Below are 24,212 nucleotides of genomic sequence, written 5' to 3'. Positions count from 1 at the left end.
GGTATACAGATCGCAAAGGAGACAAAATGACACGAGAGAAGAAAATATGATAAGCTAATTAATATATCTGTCACTTTCATTTTCAGGTTGCTACCCCACAGTTAAGTAATGTAAAGTTCTCAGACATTAGGACTATCAGGATAGACATAAGATCGCCTAATTGTCTGATGGATCCAATACGAGACAACAATCTATCACAAGAGGATATCGTACTTACGTTTTCATTGATATTTTGAAGGCTATGTAGAAATTGGATCTGAACAAAAGCCAATGCATATGGTGACTGGATCTTAACTTAAAAAAAAAAAAGACATACACGATTGATATATATTTTTTTTACTTTTGTTCAGTTATTTTTATTGTTCGTTAATGCAACTTGCCATTGGGATTGTCAAACCGCGACAATAATTTGCATTCGAACGAAATGAACATTAATGAAAACTGCTAGAAGCTGCTGCTTAATCAAATAGACCAAAGCCCATGTCATCGTCCTCCTCTTCGGATTCGGACTCGACCTTCTTGGCTTCCTCCTTCTTGTCGCCAGCACCTCCAGCAGCTGGGGCAGCGGTTGCCGATGCGGCAGCTGCAAACTTGCTGGGATCCTTGATGTACTCCTTGATGGTGGTTGCCTCCTTGAACTCCACCTCGGTGGTGGCAGCAATGGCCAACAAGTTCTTGAAACCGTTGGCAATGCTGTGTGGAGCCGATGCGATGGTTGGATAACCCACCGACAAACAAACGGCAGCCAAATTGGCAACACCTTGCTGGAACTTGGCACGCAAGTCCTCGGGCTTGATGTCCAAAATCTCTGGTGAGAAAATGGAACCAGAATCGTACACCTGGTTAACAATCAAACCGTACGAGAAGGGCGAGATGTTCAACATGTTCAGCAGAGTGGCCTCAGAAGCACCCACTTTGTCGCCAGGCTTTAGAATTGGTACATCGTTGATGATTTCAATTGTACCCTTGGAAATCTTAGTGGGGATGGACAGAGCCTGGAAGAAACTGGTCTTCTCGGGTCCCAAACCGGTGTTCTGGGCCGGAATAATGACATTCAATGGAGCAATGGCACCGGGACGAGCTGGAGCACGAACTTTGGATTCCAACAGCTTGTCACGAACCTCGGCCAAATCGCCCTTGGTGAACACGAAGCCAACATTGCCCTTAATATGGGGCAACAATTTCTCCAATTGTGGGTTGTTCTCCAAATGACCACGAATAGCTTTCCTCATCATGGTGTTCTTTCCCATCAACACCACAGCCAATCCTCTCAAGCTGGTACGGATGTTCTGCATCTGCTTGGAGCCCACATTGTCGGCGCCCACAATGAAACACTTTGGAAACTCGTCGAAGAGTTCCTACAAATAGATGTAAACACATTTAAGGTAAGATTCGTCATAAAGAAGCCTTTATCATTCGCATACTTACCACAACCTTGATGAAGTATTGAGCCTTCCATGCTGCCTTGTTCTCCCTAACCATTTTGAAGCTGTATTAGGGACTCGTTTACGGAATTTAAGAACTGCAAAAATATTATAATTAATGATTAGCATTATGAAAATGTGGTCACTTTATACTAAAATTTAATTAAATTTCACAAGGATTGCATTAATTTTCACCGATTTTATTTTTATACATACCAAAGCAAGAACTTTACACTGAGGTGACTTTGACCAAAATGGCCGAGTGTTGGGCAGAAGTTGAAAAAGTCGTATCGATATATCTGTGTTATCGATAGTCTGAACAACACTACATATCGATTTGCAATAAAATACCACTAAACAGTTTGACGCTCCAAAAAGGTTCCATATTTATCAAAAAAACATAGGGCAAATTTGTTAATTAAGTAAATTCTAAAGGAAAAATTAAAGGAATGCTGAAATTGACGGGTTTTACTCACTTTTGCGTGAGCCATACCCAGAAAACATTTAGAACGACTTTTTGCAAGACAGCTCGCGAGTCATTTATTCTATTTGCTGTATATCTGGTCACTCTAAAATTGGCTAACAATAACAAAAACAAAGTCAACCTAAACACGTACTTAACCAGTAAATAAATATAAACACTCAACAAAATAAATTGTTTGAGCAATACATATTTAGAAAAATATTTAAAATTCGTACAAACATATAAAGAAGGAACAACATTATGGACAAAGATTATTACCAACTACTTGGTATTAACAGAAATGCCTCATCTGATGAAATTCGAAAAGGCTATAGGAAAATGGCACTGAAATATCATCCTGATAAAAACACACATCCAGAGGCGGAGGAGTATTTCAAGGAAGTTGGGGCAGCCTTCGAAGTGCTATCTGACAAAGATAAACGTGCAATATATGACCGATTTGGAGAGGAAGGACTAAAGGTTAATTCTCAAACATTTGCACCCCCACCTCCATCCGATTTGTTGCCCCTCATCTGTGCGATAGGTGGGACTGTGTTATTTGCTTTCGTTGGAATCAAAACATTCGAATTTTTCACCAAGAAAAAGGATACAAAAAACAGTACCGACAAATGAATTGGCAATTGCTGCTGTTAATTAATGTTGGTAGTGAATCGTTATACACATATGTATATTAAATTTCTTTAAATTGGATTTGGAATGTTATTACTTTGCTTATCTCAAATAAATAACGATATAAAATATCGATATACGATATGTGCCAATTTCTGCAAACTAAATCAAATTAATTTTGAGATTGCACTTCTAATTAGCCAACTATCGATATTTAGCAATTTCCTTCACTAATTCTTTCGACGATCAACCATTGAAATTACAATTTGCGGGATCCACAAGAAGTAATACTTTGGCATTTTGGTTTTGTTTTTAATTTTAAATCAAATATTCTTATAGCAATATGAGCGGATATGCTAAAGACTACTATAAAATTCTGGGGGTGGATAAGAATGCTAGCCCCGCGAAAATAAAAAAAGCCTACTACAAACTTGCCCTAACACATCATCCAGATAAGACTGGAAAATCTGCGGAAAAATTTCAATTAATTTGTGAAGCATATACCGCATTGTACATGCTGCATACAGCGACTCAAGGAAATTGTGGAGCCAGGCAGTCGTTCTTTGCAAAATCATCAGAATATAATTCGTCAAAACCATCACAGGCGAAGACATCGAAGATTTCACCCAAAAGTTGCCTAGAAATTGTTGTTATGGTGTTTGTAGTAGCTTTTCTTTGGGTCATTTTGCCCACAATTGAAGACTGTGTTAAAACGTTGGCAATCTTAGTGAAACTCATTTTTTGCATTTTCTATATTGCATTGGAATTATTAACATTGGCAATTTCAATATGTTTAAAAATTGTTCAAACTATTTTGTGGATATTTCAATATGCTTTAACCAAAATCTAAAAACATTAAACATAGTCAAAGATGATCTTGTTAATGCATATGTCCGTTCTTTCGCAAGCATTCGACTTTTTTTTCTGCTTTGACGGCAACAGGTAAGCAAAGTCACAAAAAAAAAATACAAAGCAAAATAAACTTGCAAGGATGTATGTGCAAACCTGGACGCGGTTGAAGTTGACCCCGGATATTCAGGTTTGTAAAACCAAATAGATTTAATGTTTTTGAGCTATTTATTGTTCTTTTTGTTTTAGCATTTTTCAAAATCTTTACATACTATATTACAAAAAAAAAAAAAAAAAAAATTTTCTATTTGTTATTTTTTTTTTTTTTTTTTTGCAAAAAATGTACACAATTTATATTTTATACTTAACAACTATGGCTATTTGTGTGCTCATTGCGGTTTGCATTCAAATATGTATATTGAGTGAGTTTTCATTGTATTTTGTTTTCCATATCATGTTTGCATTTTCTTCACATTTTCAATATGTACGTGGTTTGTTTGTTTCTTTTGTCAGTCCAGTTACTAAAAACGAAATACATTTAATATGTTGTTGTTGGTGGTGTGTTATTTTTTTTTTTTTTTTTTTTTTTTTTTAAATGCAACAATTAAGTAACATTAATTTTAAATGCTCTTTGCCTACACATGAATTTTTCTTTATATGGAAAAGGCACATTATTTTTCCCCCTAGGAAACACAAAAAACAGAAAAGAAAGGAACAAAAACAAAATAAACTAAAGAATGAAAGGAAAAGGAGTTTCTACTCCTATCTGATAGTAAGGATAGAAAGAAAAGAACCATTTCTTGTGAGTTGACTTAGAAGACTATACAAAAAAAAAAATAAGGAGAAGAAACTAAAAGATTTACACTAATGCGTTTTATTGGCAGCTGCTGCGGCCGCCAGACGTGCCCACTCGGGGAACGTATTGATATTGGGATAGACAACCAGACCCCATGTCTGACAGAATATGAATAGGATGATAATTGTGATAATGGTGGGACCAATGCCAGCAATTGCCATATCCTTTGTTCTAATGTTGGCGTAGCCAGCAACCAAAGCATTGGGCGGTGTGCTCACAGGCAGATGGAAGGCCATACTGCAGGCCAGGCCAGCGGGTAAAATCAAATACAACGGATGAATCTCTATTGCCAGTGACTGCAAGAAACACAAAATGTATACATAATTAATTGAGATTTAGTCTTTCTTTCAACTTTTGTTTTTTGTTGATTTGCTTACCATTTCCGCCAGTACTGGTATAATAATATTGGCAATGGCCACATTTGAACTGAATGCAGTTAGAAATACAGCAACCAGAATAACCACCAGCAGGAGCACAGAATGTGGCAACACTTTGAGACCAATGAGAGCATTACCAATCAATTTGGCCATGCCACTAACTTTGCTGCCCTCGGCCAAAGCGAAACCACCGCCGAGTAGAAACACCAGACCCCATGGCACTTTGCTCTGAATGAATTTCCAGGTAATTAGAGAAGGTGTTGGTCCCGTTGGCACCGGTTGACCGCCACGACGAGAGCAATAACGCAAGAAGGCATAATTGGCGGGCAGAATGAAACACATAATCACCACAAATATGGTGGGCATTGAGTTACGAATATCCCTGAAAGTTGACGAATTGGTTAAGATAATGCCATAACAATGTCATTGAAATTCACTCACTTTGTATTCAACCAATCGGCCCAACCCAGAAAGATGCCCGGCTTACGTGTAAAGTACATAATAACCATGAATATGAACAATACCATCACTTGAATCTCATGCACCGACATTGGTCCCAGTTCCTTGTAACGTTGATCGATCACTTTCTTTGCCACATCGGCGCCATCTTTGCTGGCTTGCACCTCTTGGGCTTCTTTACTCTTGGGACGGAATAGGCCCATGAAATGCCATTGCAGGAAGAGGAATGTAAGGAATGTATAGATCAACATTGATGGCACCGAATAGAACATAAATGTTGGGAAATCCATTTGTTCCGTCGAATTGGGGAATCGTGACTCATAGATGCCCTTAAAGGTTAAGTTCGTGGCAGTACCGATAATGGTGCCACAACCACCCAATGAAGAGGCATAGGCAATACCCAAATAATAGCATGTCGTGATCTTTGTGGGATATGGTGGTTCGTCCTCATTATTTTTCTTATTGCCACCAACAATTTGGTATTGCGGCTCATGATTAATTTTACAGACACCCTGAGCTTGTAGCTCCTCCAATACCGCCTGAATAATGGGACACATCATAGCCGTGCAGGCAGCATTCGATATCCACATGGACAGGAACATGGTTACAGCAATCATGCCAAAATGTAATCTTCTGGGACTGCAGCCCACCACTTGAATGACTCGCAAAGCGAGCCGTTTGTGTAAATTACTATACTCGACAGCCAAGGCAACCATAATGCCACCCATGAACATGACTAGCGTGTCCTTGAAGTATAAACGACACGTCTGATCGGAGCTCTACAAAAAAAAAAAAAAAAAGCAAGTATTATAACTATTATTTTATATCTACATATCTGACTTTTACTTACCATTATGCCCATTATGGGAAACGCCACAATTGGCATCATTGAGGTAACATAAAGTGGCAATGCTTCTGTCACCCAAAATATGGCCATTACAACCAAAAGATACATGCAGCGATATTCCTAGAGGGGAAAATAGAAAAGTTAACACACAATTCTCCACTTTTCACATGGTTATTTGATTTAAACTTACAGGTGTATTATTTAACAACATTATGGGCAGGCATAGCAAAGGCACAAGAAAGACCACGAGGCCCTTCCAATGATTTGAAAAGAAGTTCGAGCATTTTACAGGCGGTTGGGCCGGTTCGCCGATTTCACTAGAAACACAAAATATTTCAACTTATTAATTAATAGTTCAGAAAACTTTTTGCTTTTTTTTTTTCAATTTTCATTCATCTACAATTCAAACTGACTAGTTAGAGAGAATAGATGAGTTCCTTAGAAAAGCAACGATGCCTATATACATTTTGTTGCCTATTGCATACTTTATGGGGCAAACTTTCTTCCAATTTATCTCCACTCAGAAGCCTCGAAAACTCCAATTTCTTATAAATGTCATTAGTATTTTAAAAAATATTTCATGAGAACTAATCTATGTTCATCATATGGTATCATTCATGCTTGGAAAATGTATAGACAAATAATAGGCTTTTCTTTTCACTATTGGGCTTGACCCTTTGTAATGAAATTGTATTAGATCTCATCATACATCATCATTATCTGTTCCGTCTCATACTTACACTTCCATTTTGATATCGGCTGGTTGATAAATCTAAAAGTAAACAAAAAGAAGGCAAATCAATAAATAAAAAACACACACACAAATTTTTAAAGAAACGAAACGAGCCCCCTTCAAAAAAGGAATGGAAACCGAACACTTGTTGCCATGTAATCCCCTCCACCCCGCTCTTTAATACATATGTATAACTTTTCCCACTCCCCTGACACCATCAGTCCAATCGATTGTCATCGTTCACGCTTCATTAAAATGCCATTCATCAATATAAAACAAAACAAAAAATGTTGTTTAGACAAAGCCACACACAAAACGAAGCATAACAAAATCCTCAATTGAAAATCATTAACATAGAAAGCTAGAATCTAGAACACAGAGGCGCGTGATATAATTTCCAATCAACAAATTTCCAGTGACATAAGAATTGGCAAAAATTTTAGCACAAGAATTGAGAGATACAGATAATAATTCGAACTAGCAATAAGATTCAACTGCTTGTAAACACTCGAACAGATTATAATCTTGATAAACATTTGATTTTCGCATTAGAACAAAGATCTAATGGTCGACTGTTAAATTATTCTAAACCATTTGATGCATGGACTCCTATATGTACATACATATTGTTTGTGTGTGTGTGTGTGTGTGTGTTGTGCTAGAAAACTGTCAACTGCCTCTCTGGTGTCATAGTGTCCAAGTCGAATATTCATGACGTTTCGCTTTGAGGCCCCAGTGTGATAGTTAGGTAATCACTGCGTAAGTTTTCCAAATAGAAGCAACTATATATAGCAAACAAGAAATAATATACTGCACTATTTTTTTATTTTTTGCCTGCCTGTAATTCCATTTGTGTGTGAGAGTTTGTGTGTTTTGTTATTTTTATTTTTCAGTGAGAGGCACGACCTAACATTGGTTGGCCTTATCGGCCAATCAATCAGACCATTAAACCCAGACAAAATAGAAGTTTTCGTCTATATAAAGCACGTGTTGTTGACTTTTACATACATATGTACATGTATCTTATTTTAGATATCTATGTATATTGAAAGAGCCCTTCCTAATTATAGCTAGCGCCCTCCCCCGCGCCAATGTCAATGTCAATGATATAAGCATAAATATGTAAAAGAAAAGAAGAAAAACCAAACAAAATGGATCTATGGCGTGTCACATGCGATGGATGATGGTTCATTGACTGACTCATAAATGAACGAATTCTTTTTAAAACTTAAAAATCCCCGTGGGGGGGCGGAAGGGGTATAGCCTAACCTAGTGATAGTGATAAAGAACTCTTTCAATGATATTTGCATATCAGTATTACACTTGTTCAGATAACATATGAATGTATGTATATTTTGTAATATATAATTCCTTCTTTTATTAAATCGAGTACATGGTGAAACATTTTTGATTGATATTCAGGGCACATTTTGACGTAGATAGGCTCAATTGTCAATTGATAGCGCCACTGTCAGAGATTGGGGTCTATGTATAACGAGATATAGTATTCAATATATATGTTTACTTATGAATATATATAGCTAAATATTATACGCCATCCATGTTCCACTTTATCAATTGATGTCGGTCTCTTTCTCTCTCTCTCTCTCTCTCTTTCTCTCTCTCTCCTGTTTCTTCTCTCTGTCTATTTTGTTGCTATCAGCAGGTTTTTGTTTTGTAACTATTCAAATAGAAATGACTATGAGGGGAGGAGAGGGAGGAATACCAGAATATTATGACATTGTATATATATATTTAGTTTATTTTATTTTTTTTTTTGTTTTTAGGGGCGGGGCTTTTATAAATAGTTTTCAAGTTATCGCCAATTAACAAGAAATTTGCAAGGAACTTTGCTTTAAAAGGGGTTAACAGGTTTTGTTTGTTATATATGTACATATATATTTTTACTATAAGGATTGTACAAATTCTTCAGGAGAACCATATTAACTTTCGCCTTTAGCTAATCGGTCCAAATGTTTATATATACAAATATGTATATGCTTAGAAACAACAGCACTACGAGAGCGCGTGTTAAAAAAGGAAAAAATTAAATAAACACTTAATTTGTTTTTTAATTACCCGTGGAAATATTTTCAATTAATGACTGACTTTTGACTCTGTCTCTGTCCGAGTTCGAGTTTTAATTTTTAAAATAGAATTTACAACAAGCTTTGGGAATCTCAAATCGAATGGCTTTACTTAAAGTTTTTTTTTTTTTTTTGAAGGGAAGCTGCTTTTTCCCCCTCTCCTCACTACCATAAACAATTGAGGGCGCTAGACTAAACAGACAACGGGTAGAGAATCTCGTGTGAAAACCACAACAACAACAAACATCTCAATTTACATTTTATTTGACACAATATAGTTAAACAGAAAATTATACAAATCGGCTATATATTTGTATATAAAAATGTAGGTATGCATATAATAATATAATTAAAAGCAAAAAAAAGATAAAGATAAGAACTTTGTTAAAAGCCGGCAAGTTGTTAAGAATAAAAACAAATCATAATTAAACCGAAAAACAAACAAAAAATGTTTTTTGTTTACTGCAAATCAGTCTTGCCAATTTGAGACCAATTGAATTTTTCAGAATCATGTGAGAAAAGTCTAATTGAAAATGTTTAAAAATGATGCAGGGATAAGAAAGAAAAAATCTAGAAATTTTCAAGTAAAAACCATGTAATTAAAAAATTCACAATTTCGTGATGATTGTATAAATACTTTATGGTTGACTTCCTCAGGCAAAAACTATAGATATCACATGATCTCTGTGATATATTAATAACAATATCTAATGATATTACAACACAAATTATCATTGAATTGACGATAATGTTCTTTCGTTGGGGGGGGGAGTACTCCTCTGCCCCATCACTGAGCCCCTTTACTGGTAATTAAAGTGCCACAACAAGGTGAAGGGGAGACTAGTAGAGAGAGGAGAACCTATGAAAGTCATAGTCAATAAATTAATTGCCCGTTTACAAACAATTTTCGAAATGGCCTTTTGTCATTTTTTGTTTTCGTTTTTTTTTTTTGTTCTTCTGTTTGCCTAGTTAGTAAGGGAGAGCTACTTAGAAGCAACATCTCTCCTTCTCTGTCGCTCGATAAGTAAAGTGTTTACAAGCTAATTGACATAATAGCTGGCTGGCTGACTGAAAAGAAAGGTCTCCTTCTACTCGGACTACTGCGGACAGACAGAAATAATGTGTCAGCAAACACAAAGCAACTGAATTCGTTTCGAAAGCCTTCATTACTCACGTAAAATACTTGGAAACTGTTTTTTGTTATATATTACATGATTAAAATTAGCATTTCATACGGAAGTGAAAACTAAAAAATCAACGAATCGTTGTTCGTTACCTGGATCAATACAGGTGAAAACTGGTTGCAAACATTAATAACAGGTGACAAGCAATCAGAGTTTCAAGTCTTTGCAGAAAACAGCTGAGAGCAAAAAAAAGGTGAAAAGAAAGCCTTTTCATAAACAAACCTCGTATTGTTGATATTACCTGGAAGACGCAATGGAAACCCTTTTTGTTTATTAAGAAATATGTGTACATTTTCTTTTTTAATTTCAAATCTTTTAAATTTCCTTTGTCTAGTGAAGAAGAAAACGCCAAGGAGTAAAAATTTAATCGAAAATTAAATGGAAATTCAAAAATTCAATCTAGTTTTAAAAAATTACATAATAATCGAGAATAATTTTGGAAAATATTTTAATGATTTTTATCTCAGTCTTTTTCCTGTTTTCAAAAAAGAAAGATTCACAAATAAAACAAGAGAAAAATTCTCAAAAATATCTATTTTAATTAAAAACATAGTACCAGAGCCTAGAGAAGGCAGTTAGAAAGCTGTTTAGCTAGTTGCTTGTTTTTACGTTTGCTTTTTTTTTCTTCTTTCTTTTTTTGTTTGTTACAATCTCAAGTGTTTTGTTATGCACTTTAGACTCGGCCATACTAAACTTAATCTGGAAGCTGGTGTCTTGGTAGTAGGTGAACCGATTAAACAAATTCTAAAGTCTAACAATTTGACAGACTAAAATTAAACTTCTTGTCGCAAGACTGTTAACAACAACAACAATTGCAAAAAGCCAACTGTACATAAGTATGTGTTTTGTTTTTTTTTGTATTTGATTTTTAACTCATTACGTATAGACAAGCCTCACCTTAGGCGACATTCGCATAAATTCTATATGATAATTAGGACTTATTTTGCTTTTGCTTTTCCTTTTCATTTAGTTCATTCACATGCAACGATGTTGGATTAAGGCGCTTGACAACAATTTGTGTATGTATATGGAACATTAACTAAAACTTTAATATATTATGTAAATAGTATAACAAGAGCTATAAGTTATGATCAAACAAAACACAAAAAACAAACGCGCAAAAATGTATTTTTTAAATACATATGTATATGTACATATACATGCTTGAATCATCTATACATCGATCGTACCATAGCAACAGAAATTCACTGAGCGGAATACGAGATTAATACAATTTGAATTGAAAATAAATTGAATACGTACATATATTTTTTGTTAAGTGTGATTTATAGAGAAAAGTTATGCAAATTTTTGTAGATTTTTATTGAGGTTATTGTACTAGAATCGTATATTTCCCCAGTTTTCACCTTCATGGAACACTTCCTCGTAGCATTATGATCAATAATTACATCATTGCTTAACCCTGTAGTGTAGTATATTTGTTTTGTGTTTGTATGTAATATCTAAATATGGAGAGCTATTGAATTAAAAATTATTAGTGGGGCAATTAATATGTCACTTATGTATGTAGCTGGCGGTCTATTTGAATGAACTTGACATTGGCATTGTGTATCTACGTATAAATAAAAATGTGTATTAATTTAAAACCTAAGGCAAATAATTAGCTAAACACAAAAGTAGTGGGAAGCACATTTTAATGGGGGTTTCAAGCATCGGGGTCACCAATGTACATCTATACAACTTTCCATTGAAATGTTAAAATAAAAAAAAAAACTAAGGAGTCACCCAAGGAAAGGATCCATTAAATATATGCATACGTCGGGGTCACCAACTTTAAATGACATTATCCAAGAGAGTTTTTCGAAGAAAGTGGTAAGTGGCATTGGTAACCTTATCTATCCTATTTAAAATTACCCTTTTTTAAACTAAGCTCATGTCTAAATAATCCAAAAACAGATGTGATATACAAATACATACATACATATGTATAAAAGTGAAAATTTTAGTTGATATTATCTGTTTCAACTAAAGTCAAACTTTTGGACAAAAAACATAATCCTAATATGGATAAATTATTGCTACATCATGGCAATAACCATTTAATGGGTATCATTATTGCGTATGGCCGTTCAATGACCACAAATCGAGTAACAAAATATCTGATATCGTTATATGATATGGTATATATGTACATATGTATGTGTGCATGTGTGTATGTATAAAGTAACTACTTGTGCTTCGTTGAATGATTAAATTTGATTACGTTCTATGACGTTTAGTAGGTATGAATTAAATCATAATAAAAAATCAGGCTAAATCTAAGTGTATATATGTATATGTTTATTAATCAAGAATGAAAGTGTGAATTATTTTGCTAAATATTTGTAGCCTAACTAAATCAATATTCGGCTAGATTTGATGAATATAGTATGTCATTTTGTCATTTGACATGCAAAATGGAAATGGAAGACTTTTTTGAAAAGAGGTTTCAATCTTAATTTGTTATTTCATTTAGAGTCGTCTTCAATAGATTGCCAATTAAACCACCAAATGAACAATGATCATGCCATTGCATAATGATCATTAAATATTGCCACACAAGTCATTCTAATCAATGTATTTACTATACTGCTGGCAAAAATCACGCCAATCTTATTGTCTGTTTATAAAATTGAAGTATCAATCAATATGCATACATATGACTATATGTACATATTTTAAGTGAAGTAATACTTTTACATACATACATACATATATCATCATTTTGACCGCAACAATCGAATAAATTTCATGTCATTGAACTTTATCATATTTCTCGTGTTTTTGTTTTAAGAAATTCTTAAATCAGCTGGTCGGACAGGCTGTCTGGAGGGGTATCAGGTTGATGAAACTTCAATGAACTTGCCACACATTTTTTGTCTGTGACGAATTTACTGCTAAATTTATATTCATTTTTTCAGCTGTTTTATTATGTAATAGCATTCAATTAAAATTGTATTATAAGTGAGCATTCTTTCAATGTTTAGGTGTCTTCTTATCAATTCTTGTTGATTTCAAGGTTTTCTCTTTGAAATTGACTACTGATAAGACAAATACTTTATTTTTCTATTTGAAATACATAGAAATTTTCAATTAATCAATCAGTCGACTAAACTATTTTGGTATGTGGTAACAATTGTTTTACTTGGAAATTTGGTCAATGTTAACTAACAATAACTGTTTTTCATATCTAGTTAGTTTTTCGCAGTAAGCCAAAGCGATTCCTAAGACCAAATCTGGAGCAACAAGTTTCATATATATTTTCCGCATTCCACACATTGAATGAGTTGTTTAGCCAGATGTAATGTTATTCTAACTGACATAGATTCTTTTTCCACCCCAATATCCTTCCCTTTCCCTCTCCGGAGAACTCATGATATGTAGGTAAACGGGTTCTATTTGCAAATATAAACAACAACAAAATGTGTAAACAATATTACGCGGTGGGAGAAAACAAAATGTTAATTGCAATTCACATTCAGTGGGAGAGAGGGAGAGACAGACAAAGTAACTGAATTGTGAAGGCAGCTGCATCTACGAGAGAGAGAGAGAGAGAGACTTCCTTTTCGTAGTTTGTAGTAGTAGTAGTGTTGGATCGTCATCCGAGGTGTCAGGTGCAAGCAAAGCAATAGGGGGAGGGAGAAAGAATCTCATAGGCGACCGGTTGAACAAAGAAAGCACCGTTGGCATAGCCAAGATGTACATGCATGCACACACACATGCTGTACATACATATGTACATATGTGTGTATGTATATTTGGACAGGCCTTAACACGATAAGAAATGCAATCTTATGGGATAAAGAAAATATCAAGTCTGATTGAAGTTGATCGCCTATTTCAAGGATAAATTTAAATGATCCTCACTAAAAATTAGTTAGAACTTGTTTGAATGGTAAAGTAAATACATATATGTACATACATTCATACATTGGTATGTGCATTTGTAGTTGTATAAATATTTTTGCGGCGTGGTTCTGTTACCTCCTTTGTCTGCGATCTAGGAGAGCACGGCAGAGAGAAACAAAGAAAGGGAGCAAAAGAGAGAGACCTTTACACTTACTTGGCTCGAAAGAAGAAGGGGAAAAAAAGCAAACGTCACAAGTTCACTTCCCCTAACCCAAAAACAAAACAAAAATGCCCAAAAACATTCACACACACACACACACACACACACACGCACTCACTCACACAGCATATGCACATGCACATTAACAGAAAACAAATTTTAAGAATAAAACGCGGTATTTTTATAGCCTTTAAGAAGAAGAAGCAGCAGCCGCAGCAACGCACATGGAGGAGAATTTCTTGTATTAGATTTGACAATTGTACATAAATATGTACATATATAATTTTATTGCTTTTCGATTAACTCTCACATTCTCTACTTATTTATACATAAATGTATTTACATATATTCATATTCGTATATATCTATATGTACGTATGTATATTGGTTAATGTATGTATTTACTTCTTTCAGTTGGATTTCCACTTTTGTAGTTTTTGGTAAACACTTGGAGACGTTAAAACAAAAACCCACAAACAAACCGAAGGAGTTTACACTACGTCCGTTTTTGTGACCGTTACAATTTGAAATCGAAAAGAGACTGAATCGGACTGAGTCTCGGACCTTAATGCGAGCCAAACAGCGGGTGCTTATATACAGTCAATGACGAAAGTATTTATACTGACAGCAGTTGCAACAACATAACAATCGGCACGCACACAATCATAGATGTTGGTGTTACGTTCGTGTGCCTGTGTGTGTGATGGGTGTAGCAACAAGCACGAAGTGTGATACTGTTTTATTCTTTACACTGAAACAAAGGAAATGAGGTTGTTTGTAGCCAATTGTGGTTTCACACCAGTGGTCGGCACGGCCCATTCCCCGGACAAGGGGCTAGCTCTGCCGCAGCGCTGTCGTCTCACATACACTATAAATGCTCGTGTAGGTTCGGCAATGGCACTTCGGAAACAATTTGACTCGTGCTTGTCAGAAAAAAAAATTATTTAAAAAAAAAAAATAAAATTCCACTTGTAAACTACAACAACTACTTTGGTAAATAAAGAAATTAGTTTAATTATTTTAGCATTAAACTCCATCTATTAATGTACAATGTACATATAAGGCCTATTCGTTTACAAACAGAAACTTTTTTCATGTTGTTTATTGTTTAAATTCAGATGATCCTGTAAGACAAAAGATGCATAGATTAAAGTTTATGCTATCGATCGCCCCTTTTTTTTATCTTCCCCACTGCATGACAGAATATTTTTTTATGTATATCTTTGACTTAAACCTGTTAATTAAATATTATTTGCTTTTGTTCTCGCTAATACCCTGCCGTGTCTTGAAAATATTTGTTTTTGCAATGTTTATTTTTAGCTTGAATTTTAACTTGTCTTTTTTTTTTTGTGTTTTAAACCATAATTTCCACAAAATAAACAATTTTTCTTTAATCTGTGAAGATTTTCCCTTTCCATTTAGACTAGAATCTTTGTGTGCAAAGGATTATGCATCGTTTGACCAAGTACTTTTATAGCTAACTGTGCGTATATGTGAGCAGGCGGCGCAGCGCGACAGAATGAGAGAGAGAGAGAGAGAGTTGCTAACACATGGTGAGATAATGTGAGATACATATGTATTTCAACTAGTGATGAGGACGTGAGTGATGAACACTACAAATAATAAACATCTGTTCCTGCATCCACCTTCAGGATCCATTTGCGTAAGTAATGTTGTATGTGTGACTTAAAAGAAAGCATTTGCTTATTAACATTTTACGAAAACAGGAGTAACATAGTATTCGATATTAATTGCAAGTAATTTCCTGTTCAAACATTTCTTCTGATTTCCTTGACAGGCAACTCACGGCGTCATCTCTAACTCAAAACACAACTTTCAGAAGCAACAGGAATATAAAACAAAACAAAAAAAAGAAGCAAAACATGCCTAGAGAGCGAGAATCAAAAGGAAAAGGAGAGAGAGGGAGAGAGATCTGTAGCAACAACGTGAGAGCACTCGCATCAACATTTCTACACACACACACACACACACGCATGCCTAAAAAAGGTTGCTAAGAAAAGTCAAGAGAAACAGGCAAAAGTAGCAAAAATGTTGACTAACTGCATTGCAACTATGTTGACTGGATTTTAAAATAGTGGACACTTGTTGCACCGGGCCAGGAAATGCAACGAAAATTTCAAATTACAGATCAAAACATCAAAATACATTTATGTATGTAGATTAAGGGTAAGCCAAAAGACTTATGTAAAAATGTTGGCATCGAGCAATTGACTAACAAGTGAAAGTAAAATAAGGATTAATTTCAAGTAAAAGAAATTTTAAGCAATATTTTTGGTTTTTGTACCACACGCGAGCATTGAGTGAACCATTTCCTGGGGTGGACTTTCCCTATAATTAACTGATAACAAACTCAAACATGCCTCTGGTTAGTGCAAACTTTAAATCACACCCATTAAGTGTGATATCTATTGATGTCTCTCTACCACAATAAGTTACTTAGCTCAAGTGTGATTACAATTTTCAAATGAAAATCGAAACATCTGATTAAATTTCCATGAATATTTGAAGTACATATGTAGGTACACACACACTTATGTACATAAATCATACTCAAAACTTAAGTCATAAGATCCAATTGGAAATTGTGAATTGTATTGTGGATGCCTGGCAACAAGATAATGAAACTAACTTAACACATGCCAAAGATCAAGGATGATAATATATACATACATATGTATGTATGTATGTTCATATGTATGTATGTAACTAACCTCCAGTTCGAACCATGGAAAATACATAGAAATGTAACAATATAATTGATTTTAGACGCTGATATCTATACTTAACTATACAGTCAAACTTCCATGTTGTGAACTTTATAAATGTGCAGAGTTACTTGGGATATAAAAAAAATGCATATTCAAATGTATGTACATATGTATATACAATGTGTATGTGCATATTAGGGGAATCCCCTATAAGAGGTATGTATGTATGTAGAAATTCTCATCACTTGCAGAGTATTTCCTGTCTTATGGAACCTGAACCTGAAGCGGAATCTGTCATACAGTTTCAACAAAGTTTTCGATTTTGGTGTGGAATTTCTTACAGTTAGACTGTATTTAATGTCCTTCCAGTACTTAAAACTTAAGCCTCATCCTCTCAAACCATTATAAATGGAAAAAGAAAATCAATAGACATACACACACACACACACACACATGTCTCGTGCATAGTTTTCAAAGTCGTTCCCACTTTAACATATGTACAAATGTAAATTTGAAAAAATTTTCATCAATATTTAAGTTGATCAATTAGGAACAAGGACAATTTGGTGTGCACGCAATCGGTAAAGAAAATATACATATGTATGTATGTATATATTCACTGCATGCCCCGCCTTTGCCGCCTACTCCGTTTATCGTTCTGTTTGGGGGCAAAGCCCAATGTCTCAGTGTATCGCTCTCTTCAAAAAGAAAACGAATTCTTCCATGTATGTACATATGTATGTATGAATGAATGTATGTATGTATGTATGTATATACCCTTAAAGTGCTAATTGCATCAAAAGCCAGCGCAAATTGAAATTCCACTAAATACTCGCAATACAGCAAAATACAACACCTAATTGAATCAAGAGCACAAGTGTGTCGTTAAATTGTGGGAAAGAGAGAATGCATCCATCTTCCAAAAGGTTTTAAGTCAAGTAACTAAAGTAATTTACAAGTAATTCAGTTTGAGATCAGTTCGTATTTACAGCTAACATACTATACACACTTTCTACAGGGATACAGGGACAAAAGTATTTCGATTAAGAAACTTCTTGAAATAAAGAAGCCTTTACATATTTTCACCATATCTCTCACTTAGTTTCGAATCTGTTTAAAATGCATTCATTTTGCTAATTTTATTTACTTTTTTTTTTATGTGCCCTCACCAAAAAGGGTATATTAGTTACCTAAGTGAAACCACTCTGATAAAAACGATCTATCGAAAGTAAAGCTTAATAAAGTAGTGATCAAAAACAATATCAAGAACCGACGACTAAATAGCTAACATAGACAAAATTCACTTTTGAACCAATAACTTCCATGTTATATAAGCGATTTCTTTGAAATTTTGTATTCATACGAATAATACAATTTCTTATGACTGTACCAAATTTCATAAAAATAGGATAACAATTTCACATATCATCTTTAGTTTTATTTAGAAAAACTTTCTCAAGGGCATATTATTTCTCTCTCATTTACATATGCAGGAATTCTGTCAAATTTTATAAAAATTTTCTTTGAAACGATCGAACTTAGCCGGGCCCTCTGTTTAGTTAATTGATATTGCGGCAGAGAAACTTTAATTTTGTGCCTCTCTTTTGAAAACTTCTCGTCTTTTGACTTGGTTTTTTTCATTTTGCACTAAAAATGCGAAAGAAAACCAGTTCAACTTTCAGTTGCGACTTGCTTATCAGTTTTTGTTTTTTATGTTTTTTTTTTCTGTTGTTTTGTGTCTTATTTGCAACTTGTTTTCGCCTTAAATAACCAAATCAACCGTTTTGACCCACATTTTGGACACTTCTTCATTATTTTAAAATGATTATGACTGCGATTTTCGGTCGATGACAGAATTGATGGCAATATCTTCTGTTTTGTTTGTGCACAGACTATTAGATAATATCAGAAGAAGGTTTGAAAAAAAAAAAAAAAAAAACTGTTGCGTATTTTTATTATATTTTGGTTTTGCGTCTTTCCATCTTCAATTGTTTTGCTATGTGCGTCATTTCACGTGTCACGTGCGGAGGCGGCGACACAGTCAGACAGCCAGCCAGCCTACCCACCACCCCCTTTTTCGAAAAGAAAAACAAGCAAATTTTCTCAAGGCAACTTGGAGATTATAAGACAGAAAATAATGTTTAAACAAATGGATATGGTCAAAGTTCTTAGAGAAGATGTTCTAAAAATATTCACACAAGCAAATGAATATATCTATATACATACATATATATATTGATCAGGTGCAATTGAAAATAAATATACATACAAACACATACACACACATACATACATACATATATCATTTGCCTTTACGCCTCGATGGTATTTGTATTTTTTTTTATCAGTTTCAGTTAATATCAATTACCAAAGAATAATTCAATTCACTTTCCTGCATATCATATCATTATATGATGATAAGAGAGAAAGCAAGAGGGCGACACACAACCTCATGGCATTGATAGATAAAAAAAAAAAAAAAAAAAAAAAAAAAAAAATGGGAATGGTTTGGCATGACATGGGTTTGGCCATAAATTTTGTTTTAGTCAATTGTAATTAAGGTCTGGCATATAGTACATTTACTACCGCAAAATTAGTTAACTGATAATACAAGTTGCTAGAAATTGCATACATTTTGTTGTATTTATTACATAACGAAATTTAGTTCAGTCATATTGAAAAGTTGTTTAATGAACATTTTTTTTAATTAATGATCTATTAGAGTTTATAACCAATTAAAGTAGTATCTAGAATAATAAATTATTAAAAAAAAAAAACAAATCAAATCAATCAAAAAGAGAATGTTTTTTCAAAATAAGCGAGAATACTTTCTGGAATAGCCCTCCAATTCAAGTTCAAAAGATTTCAAAAGATATTCTCCATATCTTTTACAGATACTTGGAATGCAATCTTAATACTTTAATATTTTCTGGAAAATCTTAACTTTTTATATATTTCTAAAGAAATGAAAATCCCTAGGCATCATTATAAAGATTACTATATCTAAGAGAGATCCCTAGAATTCAATCTGATTGTTGGTATTTAGACATTTTCTCATAACTATAATAACAAGAAAGATAAAGAATTCACTTACTTGGAAACTCATAAACTAGGACAAAGATTTCTCACAAGAATTTCAAATTAATTATCACACCCTCGAAAAGACCTCACAGACAAAGTTGATCTAGATCTATTGGCACTTTCAAACTAATCCCAGACATAACGTTAATGCACGTGCTTCAATTTGCATGCAAAGTAAAACAAAACCAAAGAGGAATAAATAAATTTGCAAACAAAAGTCAAAATTAATAACAATTATAAGCCCTTTAAGCCCAACCAACCCCTCAACGAGCCTTGACTTGTTAATTATATAAATATGAATTTTCACTTGGTTATCTCTTGGTGTCGTCATTTTTCGACTTTGTATCATTATCATTGTTGATCAGGTGGTTTTCTGGCTAAGATTTGCTCTTCCAGATAAGAGATACTACGAGATGGCGTCACCAAATAGATGAGGAATTTCACAAATTTTTGGTTGCTCCTATTAAATAATTGGCACACAGTCATGGGGTCTAAATATACATACTTGTAGATATATTATGTACATAGTCAAGGGGTTTTCTAAAGTGCGCGTAACTCGGGATTTTAAAGTGGTAAGATAAGGTTTTGTATAAGGTAAATAATGACGCTTGTTTACAAGTGGATGACAGGGTTTTTGCAAGTTAGTTGGCTATTTTCTAACGATAAGAATATCGTTTGTAACTTTTTGTAAGTTAAATTTGGGTTATTGAACCATATTCAACAACTGTGTGTGTGTGTGTGTGTGAGTGTGTGGGGGAGGTTGGCTTTTCAGATAGATATGTAGTTGAAAACAGGTTTTCTTTTTGACTTTAACCCACTTTTCAAGCCAGCCACATGAATAATATTTTCAAATGCATTCCATTATGGAATCTGTTTAAAAAAATTTAAGTTTTCTGAACCTTTCTCAACTTCTTAACTAGTTATGTCACTCGTTTATATAATCGACAGTAAAACCAAAATGCAATTAAATACGATTTTTATAGACAAAAAAAAAAAAAAAAAAAAAAACACGGTCCTAAAAATAATTGGAGGCTTGCCCCCTATATATTATTTCAAGGTCGTGCTATTACCCATCATCATCATCATCATGCCACGTTCCCCTCTATAGAAAGCAACAGGAAATGCTAATCACCTTTCTAATCGCACAACTTTTAACATTAATGCAGAGACCAAGAAAACGAAGAAGAAGAAGAAAAAATCACTTACCATTTTTGTGGTTTCCGTAGCCATGGCTAAAATTTCGTTTGGTTATTTTTTTTCTCTTTTATTTAAATTTTTGTTATTCACTTGATATGATATTTTCAATTTATTTTGTTTTTCTCACTCACAAAAATAATTTCATAATTTTCGTTTTTGTCTTTAAAGACAAGTTTTCTCTATGATGGGATGGGATATGGGATTATATATGTACATACATGTACCTCTACAGGTACATATATATGTATGTATATATATAGATATTTGGTAGGTACGATATGAGGTTGGGTGTCAAGAGACTCCTCAACGTTCGACGACTAATTGGCGAATGCTACCAAAAAGCGATTTTCTTTCATGTTTAGCTAGAGCTATAGCTCGTGTATAAAGCCCTCTGGACAAAAGAAAAATATCTGATAAATGTGTTTGCAGAGCACGAAATGCGATGAGAAAGAGGAGAAAGATAGAGCGACCCAGAGAGAAGGAGAGGGACAGATAGACAAGAGAGAGAGAGAGAGAGAGAGAGAGGGCTAGTTTAAGGCAAAGTGTACACGTTTAACGTGTGCGTTAGACAGAGAGTGACAGAGAGAGAGAGAGTAATAGTTTTTTTTTTTTAAGAGCGAAGTGCAAGGGATTTGAGAGTTGTTTCCATTTCATATTTGATTCCAACATTTACACACGCTTACTCATCATTATAGTATCGTAGGGAAAAACTCATTGCCACCATTTTCATTTCCATTTTCAGCGTGGTTTCTATTCTTCTTCTTTTTTTTTTTAATAACCCAACTAACATTGACCTTTTGACAAGCTTCTCGGCTCCCTTCCTTGTTTTGACAAAAAGAACCAGTAAATAACTCGCCAATATGTTGTAGTAGGGTTTGGTTTCCCTTTTCGTGTCATGATGAAAACTCATTCATAAAAACGAAATGTGACGTCAGTCATGCGGTTGGTGGGTGGCAAACTCAGCGTCATATGGGGGGTGGGCTTGTGGGCTCGTAAAGATTAAGAGAGGAGAAAAACTGCAGACATTGTTGTTAGATGATGAAAGAAAGATTATTTCTGCTTTATTCTAATGCTGTCTTTAATGACTATACTCAACTGACTTAAGTCACCAAAATAGCTAAAGTCTCACAGAAAACCATTTACAAAACGCAAAAAGGTTTTCACCTTTTACCATAATCCTCTTTCAACAAACAAACAAATCTAAAAACAAAGTCTTATATTTTTCAAAATTTAAAATTTCATTATTCAGTTGTAAATTCCGTTATTTGTTTTCGTTTTCAAATTCGAACGTGTTGCCGTTAATAACGTTTCCATTGTAACGGCTTAATGTTCAAACAAAATTTTAGTGTGACTGTTTTACTGCCCCTATTTTTGTTGGCGCCACTATTTAATCTTCTGGCAAGCTTATAACGTTTCGGCAAACTAACAACAGATGGCGCTGGCGTTCCCAACGGCTATTTCTGTTTGAATCGGAGTTCAATAAAAATATGCTGAGCAAATCGAATAAGAATGTAATGGAAGCAACTGGATTTCTAATGTTTGATTCAAATTATTATGAATTATTATGATGTAATATAAAACAAAAAGATAAATTAAATAAAATTTATGATATTTACTTTTAAATATTTAAAGTATTACTTATTTAAATAATACATAAATGAATAAAGCCTTTTCACACTTAATTGAAATTGCAAAAAAAAAAAAAATGATTGCCTTTATTAATTTATATAAATTACAATTTTCAAATATCAATTAAGCAAGAGTGAACATCTCGAAAATAAAATGAGTCAATTATTAAAGACAATTCTTAGAGAACTTTTTAAAGGAAATTAGATTAACTGGAAATCGAATCGATTCAAGTTTAGTTCCGTTTTCATTAGCCACTAGAAAGTAGATAGAGACAAATTTCCATTAGGAATGAAAAAAAGTAAGCGGAAGTGCATTTCATTATTTTGATTCTCAACGAGATCAGCATTATTAACGTTATGTACTTGCAAAGTCATCATTATCATCAACAATAAGCCGACGGACAAACGGACAGACTGACTGACTGACTGGCTGTCTGGAGGAGCAGAAGCAGCAGCCGTTAACACCCATATTTTGTTGTCGAGAGCAACAACAACAACAACAACCAAAAAAAAAAAAAACATAGCAGAGGAAGAGAACGAAGAAGGAAGTAAATCCCAACCCTATAACTAGTCTAAAGAGTGGCATAAAAAACCGCTGCAGTTGCGCTGTCAGATGAGGATGACGATGACGATGATGATGATGATGATGATGCAGACTGAGCTAAGCTGAGCGCGTTTTGCCTCATTGTTCGTCGGCGCGACGACGACGATTTTGGGCAAGGATAACGAACTCAGGACCTTTGCCATTGCGCCATCCATCCATCCCATCCCATCCCATCCCATCCCATTCCATCCATTCATGCAATCAGTCGAGGTCTCTTCTCGCTCAGTCTACCCTTTTCACGGCATTGAATTTCCCCCTTTTCTTTTTTGTATTTCTCTTTGTTTTCGAGATTCCCATTTTTTTGCAGCGGGATGCATTTTTCTGTATGTATAGCGTTTTTTTTTTTTTTTTTTTTCTTTTTTGCAGCTGCCAGAGGTTTTATGCTTGAAACTGATTTCGTTGTGTTTTGTAAATTGATCGCCCACTTGATGGGATTCTCAAAGACTTTTTGGCGTAGGTGTTTGATTAGTTTTTGCTCTTCCTCTTGCTCTCTGCGGGCCAAGTCAAGTTTTTTAGAGACTCTCTGTTCGAATTGGCTTGCTAGAATGTCAGAGAGGCAACCAACTTGGTTGAGATCTTTTCCTAAAAAGGGGTGTCCCTCCCCCTTTTTCCCTTCCACATTTTTGCGCCCTGTGTTTGTTAGGGAAGTGCTCACAAAACCGTAAGTAATTGCTGGGATATGCGTGCAAATATTTTCTATTTTTGCCCAAAAAAAAAAGGAGAGAAAAAACCCTATAAAAAATAAACTACTATAAACTAACCCTCCCTCTTCACCCCCCTCACTAACTCACTCTCTCTCTCTCGCACTCTCGCTTTGTCTTGTTTTGCAATTAAAAATCCGAAATTTTTGGGTTCAATGTGCAGAAATTAAAGGCTAGATGAGGAGCGTGATAGACTTTTTCGTTTTTTTTTTTTTGCTGTTTTTTTTTGTTTTTATGTGTTTTATAGATTGATTGAGAGTGAAGAAATGAACCGAAATGAACTATACCTATTGG

General features: G+C 34.3%; 3 protein-coding genes across 4 annotated transcripts; 1 reads left to right on the top strand and 2 right to left on the bottom strand.

The window, feature by feature from the left end:
- Positions 1-320: 320 nt before the first annotated feature.
- Positions 321-1,707, bottom strand: RpLP0 (ribosomal protein LP0). Its single transcript, XM_068286876.1, has 3 exons — positions 1,641-1,707; positions 1,429-1,522; positions 321-1,358 (listed from the first exon to the last, which is right to left on the bottom strand). The coding sequence occupies exons 2-3, from the start codon at positions 1,480-1,482 to the stop codon at positions 459-461; spliced, it is 954 nt and encodes a 317-aa protein (XP_068142977.1). The 5' UTR covers positions 1,483-1,522; positions 1,641-1,707; the 3' UTR covers positions 321-458.
- Positions 1,708-1,996: 289 nt separating this feature from the next.
- LOC137574528 (dnaJ protein homolog 1) lies at positions 1,997-2,661 on the top strand. The gene has a single exon (XM_068286877.1). It carries the CDS (start codon positions 2,149-2,151, stop codon positions 2,518-2,520), a length of 372 nt encoding a protein of 123 aa, XP_068142978.1. The 5' UTR covers positions 1,997-2,148; the 3' UTR covers positions 2,521-2,661.
- Positions 2,662-3,575: 914 nt separating this feature from the next.
- Positions 3,576-21,303, bottom strand: Indy (I'm not dead yet). 2 transcript variants are annotated; one of them, XM_068287037.1, is made up of 7 exons: positions 20,995-21,303; positions 6,646-6,677; positions 6,096-6,222; positions 5,909-6,025; positions 5,041-5,837; positions 4,600-4,981; positions 3,576-4,518 (listed from the first exon to the last, which is right to left on the bottom strand). In XM_068287037.1, exons 1-7 carry the CDS (start codon positions 21,016-21,018, stop codon positions 4,231-4,233), a joined length of 1,767 nt encoding a protein of 588 aa, XP_068143138.1. In that variant the 5' UTR covers positions 21,019-21,303; the 3' UTR covers positions 3,576-4,230. The 2 variants fall into 2 exon arrangements, with proteins under 2 accessions (XP_068143138.1, XP_068143139.1); XM_068287038.1 differs by lacking the exon at positions 20,995-21,303 and adding an exon at positions 14,384-14,489.
- Positions 21,304-24,212: the final 2,909 nt, after the last annotated feature.

Source organism: Drosophila tropicalis, unplaced genomic scaffold (assembly GCF_018151085.1).
Source record: "Drosophila tropicalis isolate 14030-0801.00 unplaced genomic scaffold, ASM1815108v1 contig_463, whole genome shotgun sequence".
NCBI lineage: Eukaryota > Metazoa > Arthropoda > Insecta > Diptera > Drosophilidae > Drosophila > Drosophila tropicalis.
This window is presented reverse-complemented; position numbering and strand designations above follow the sequence as displayed.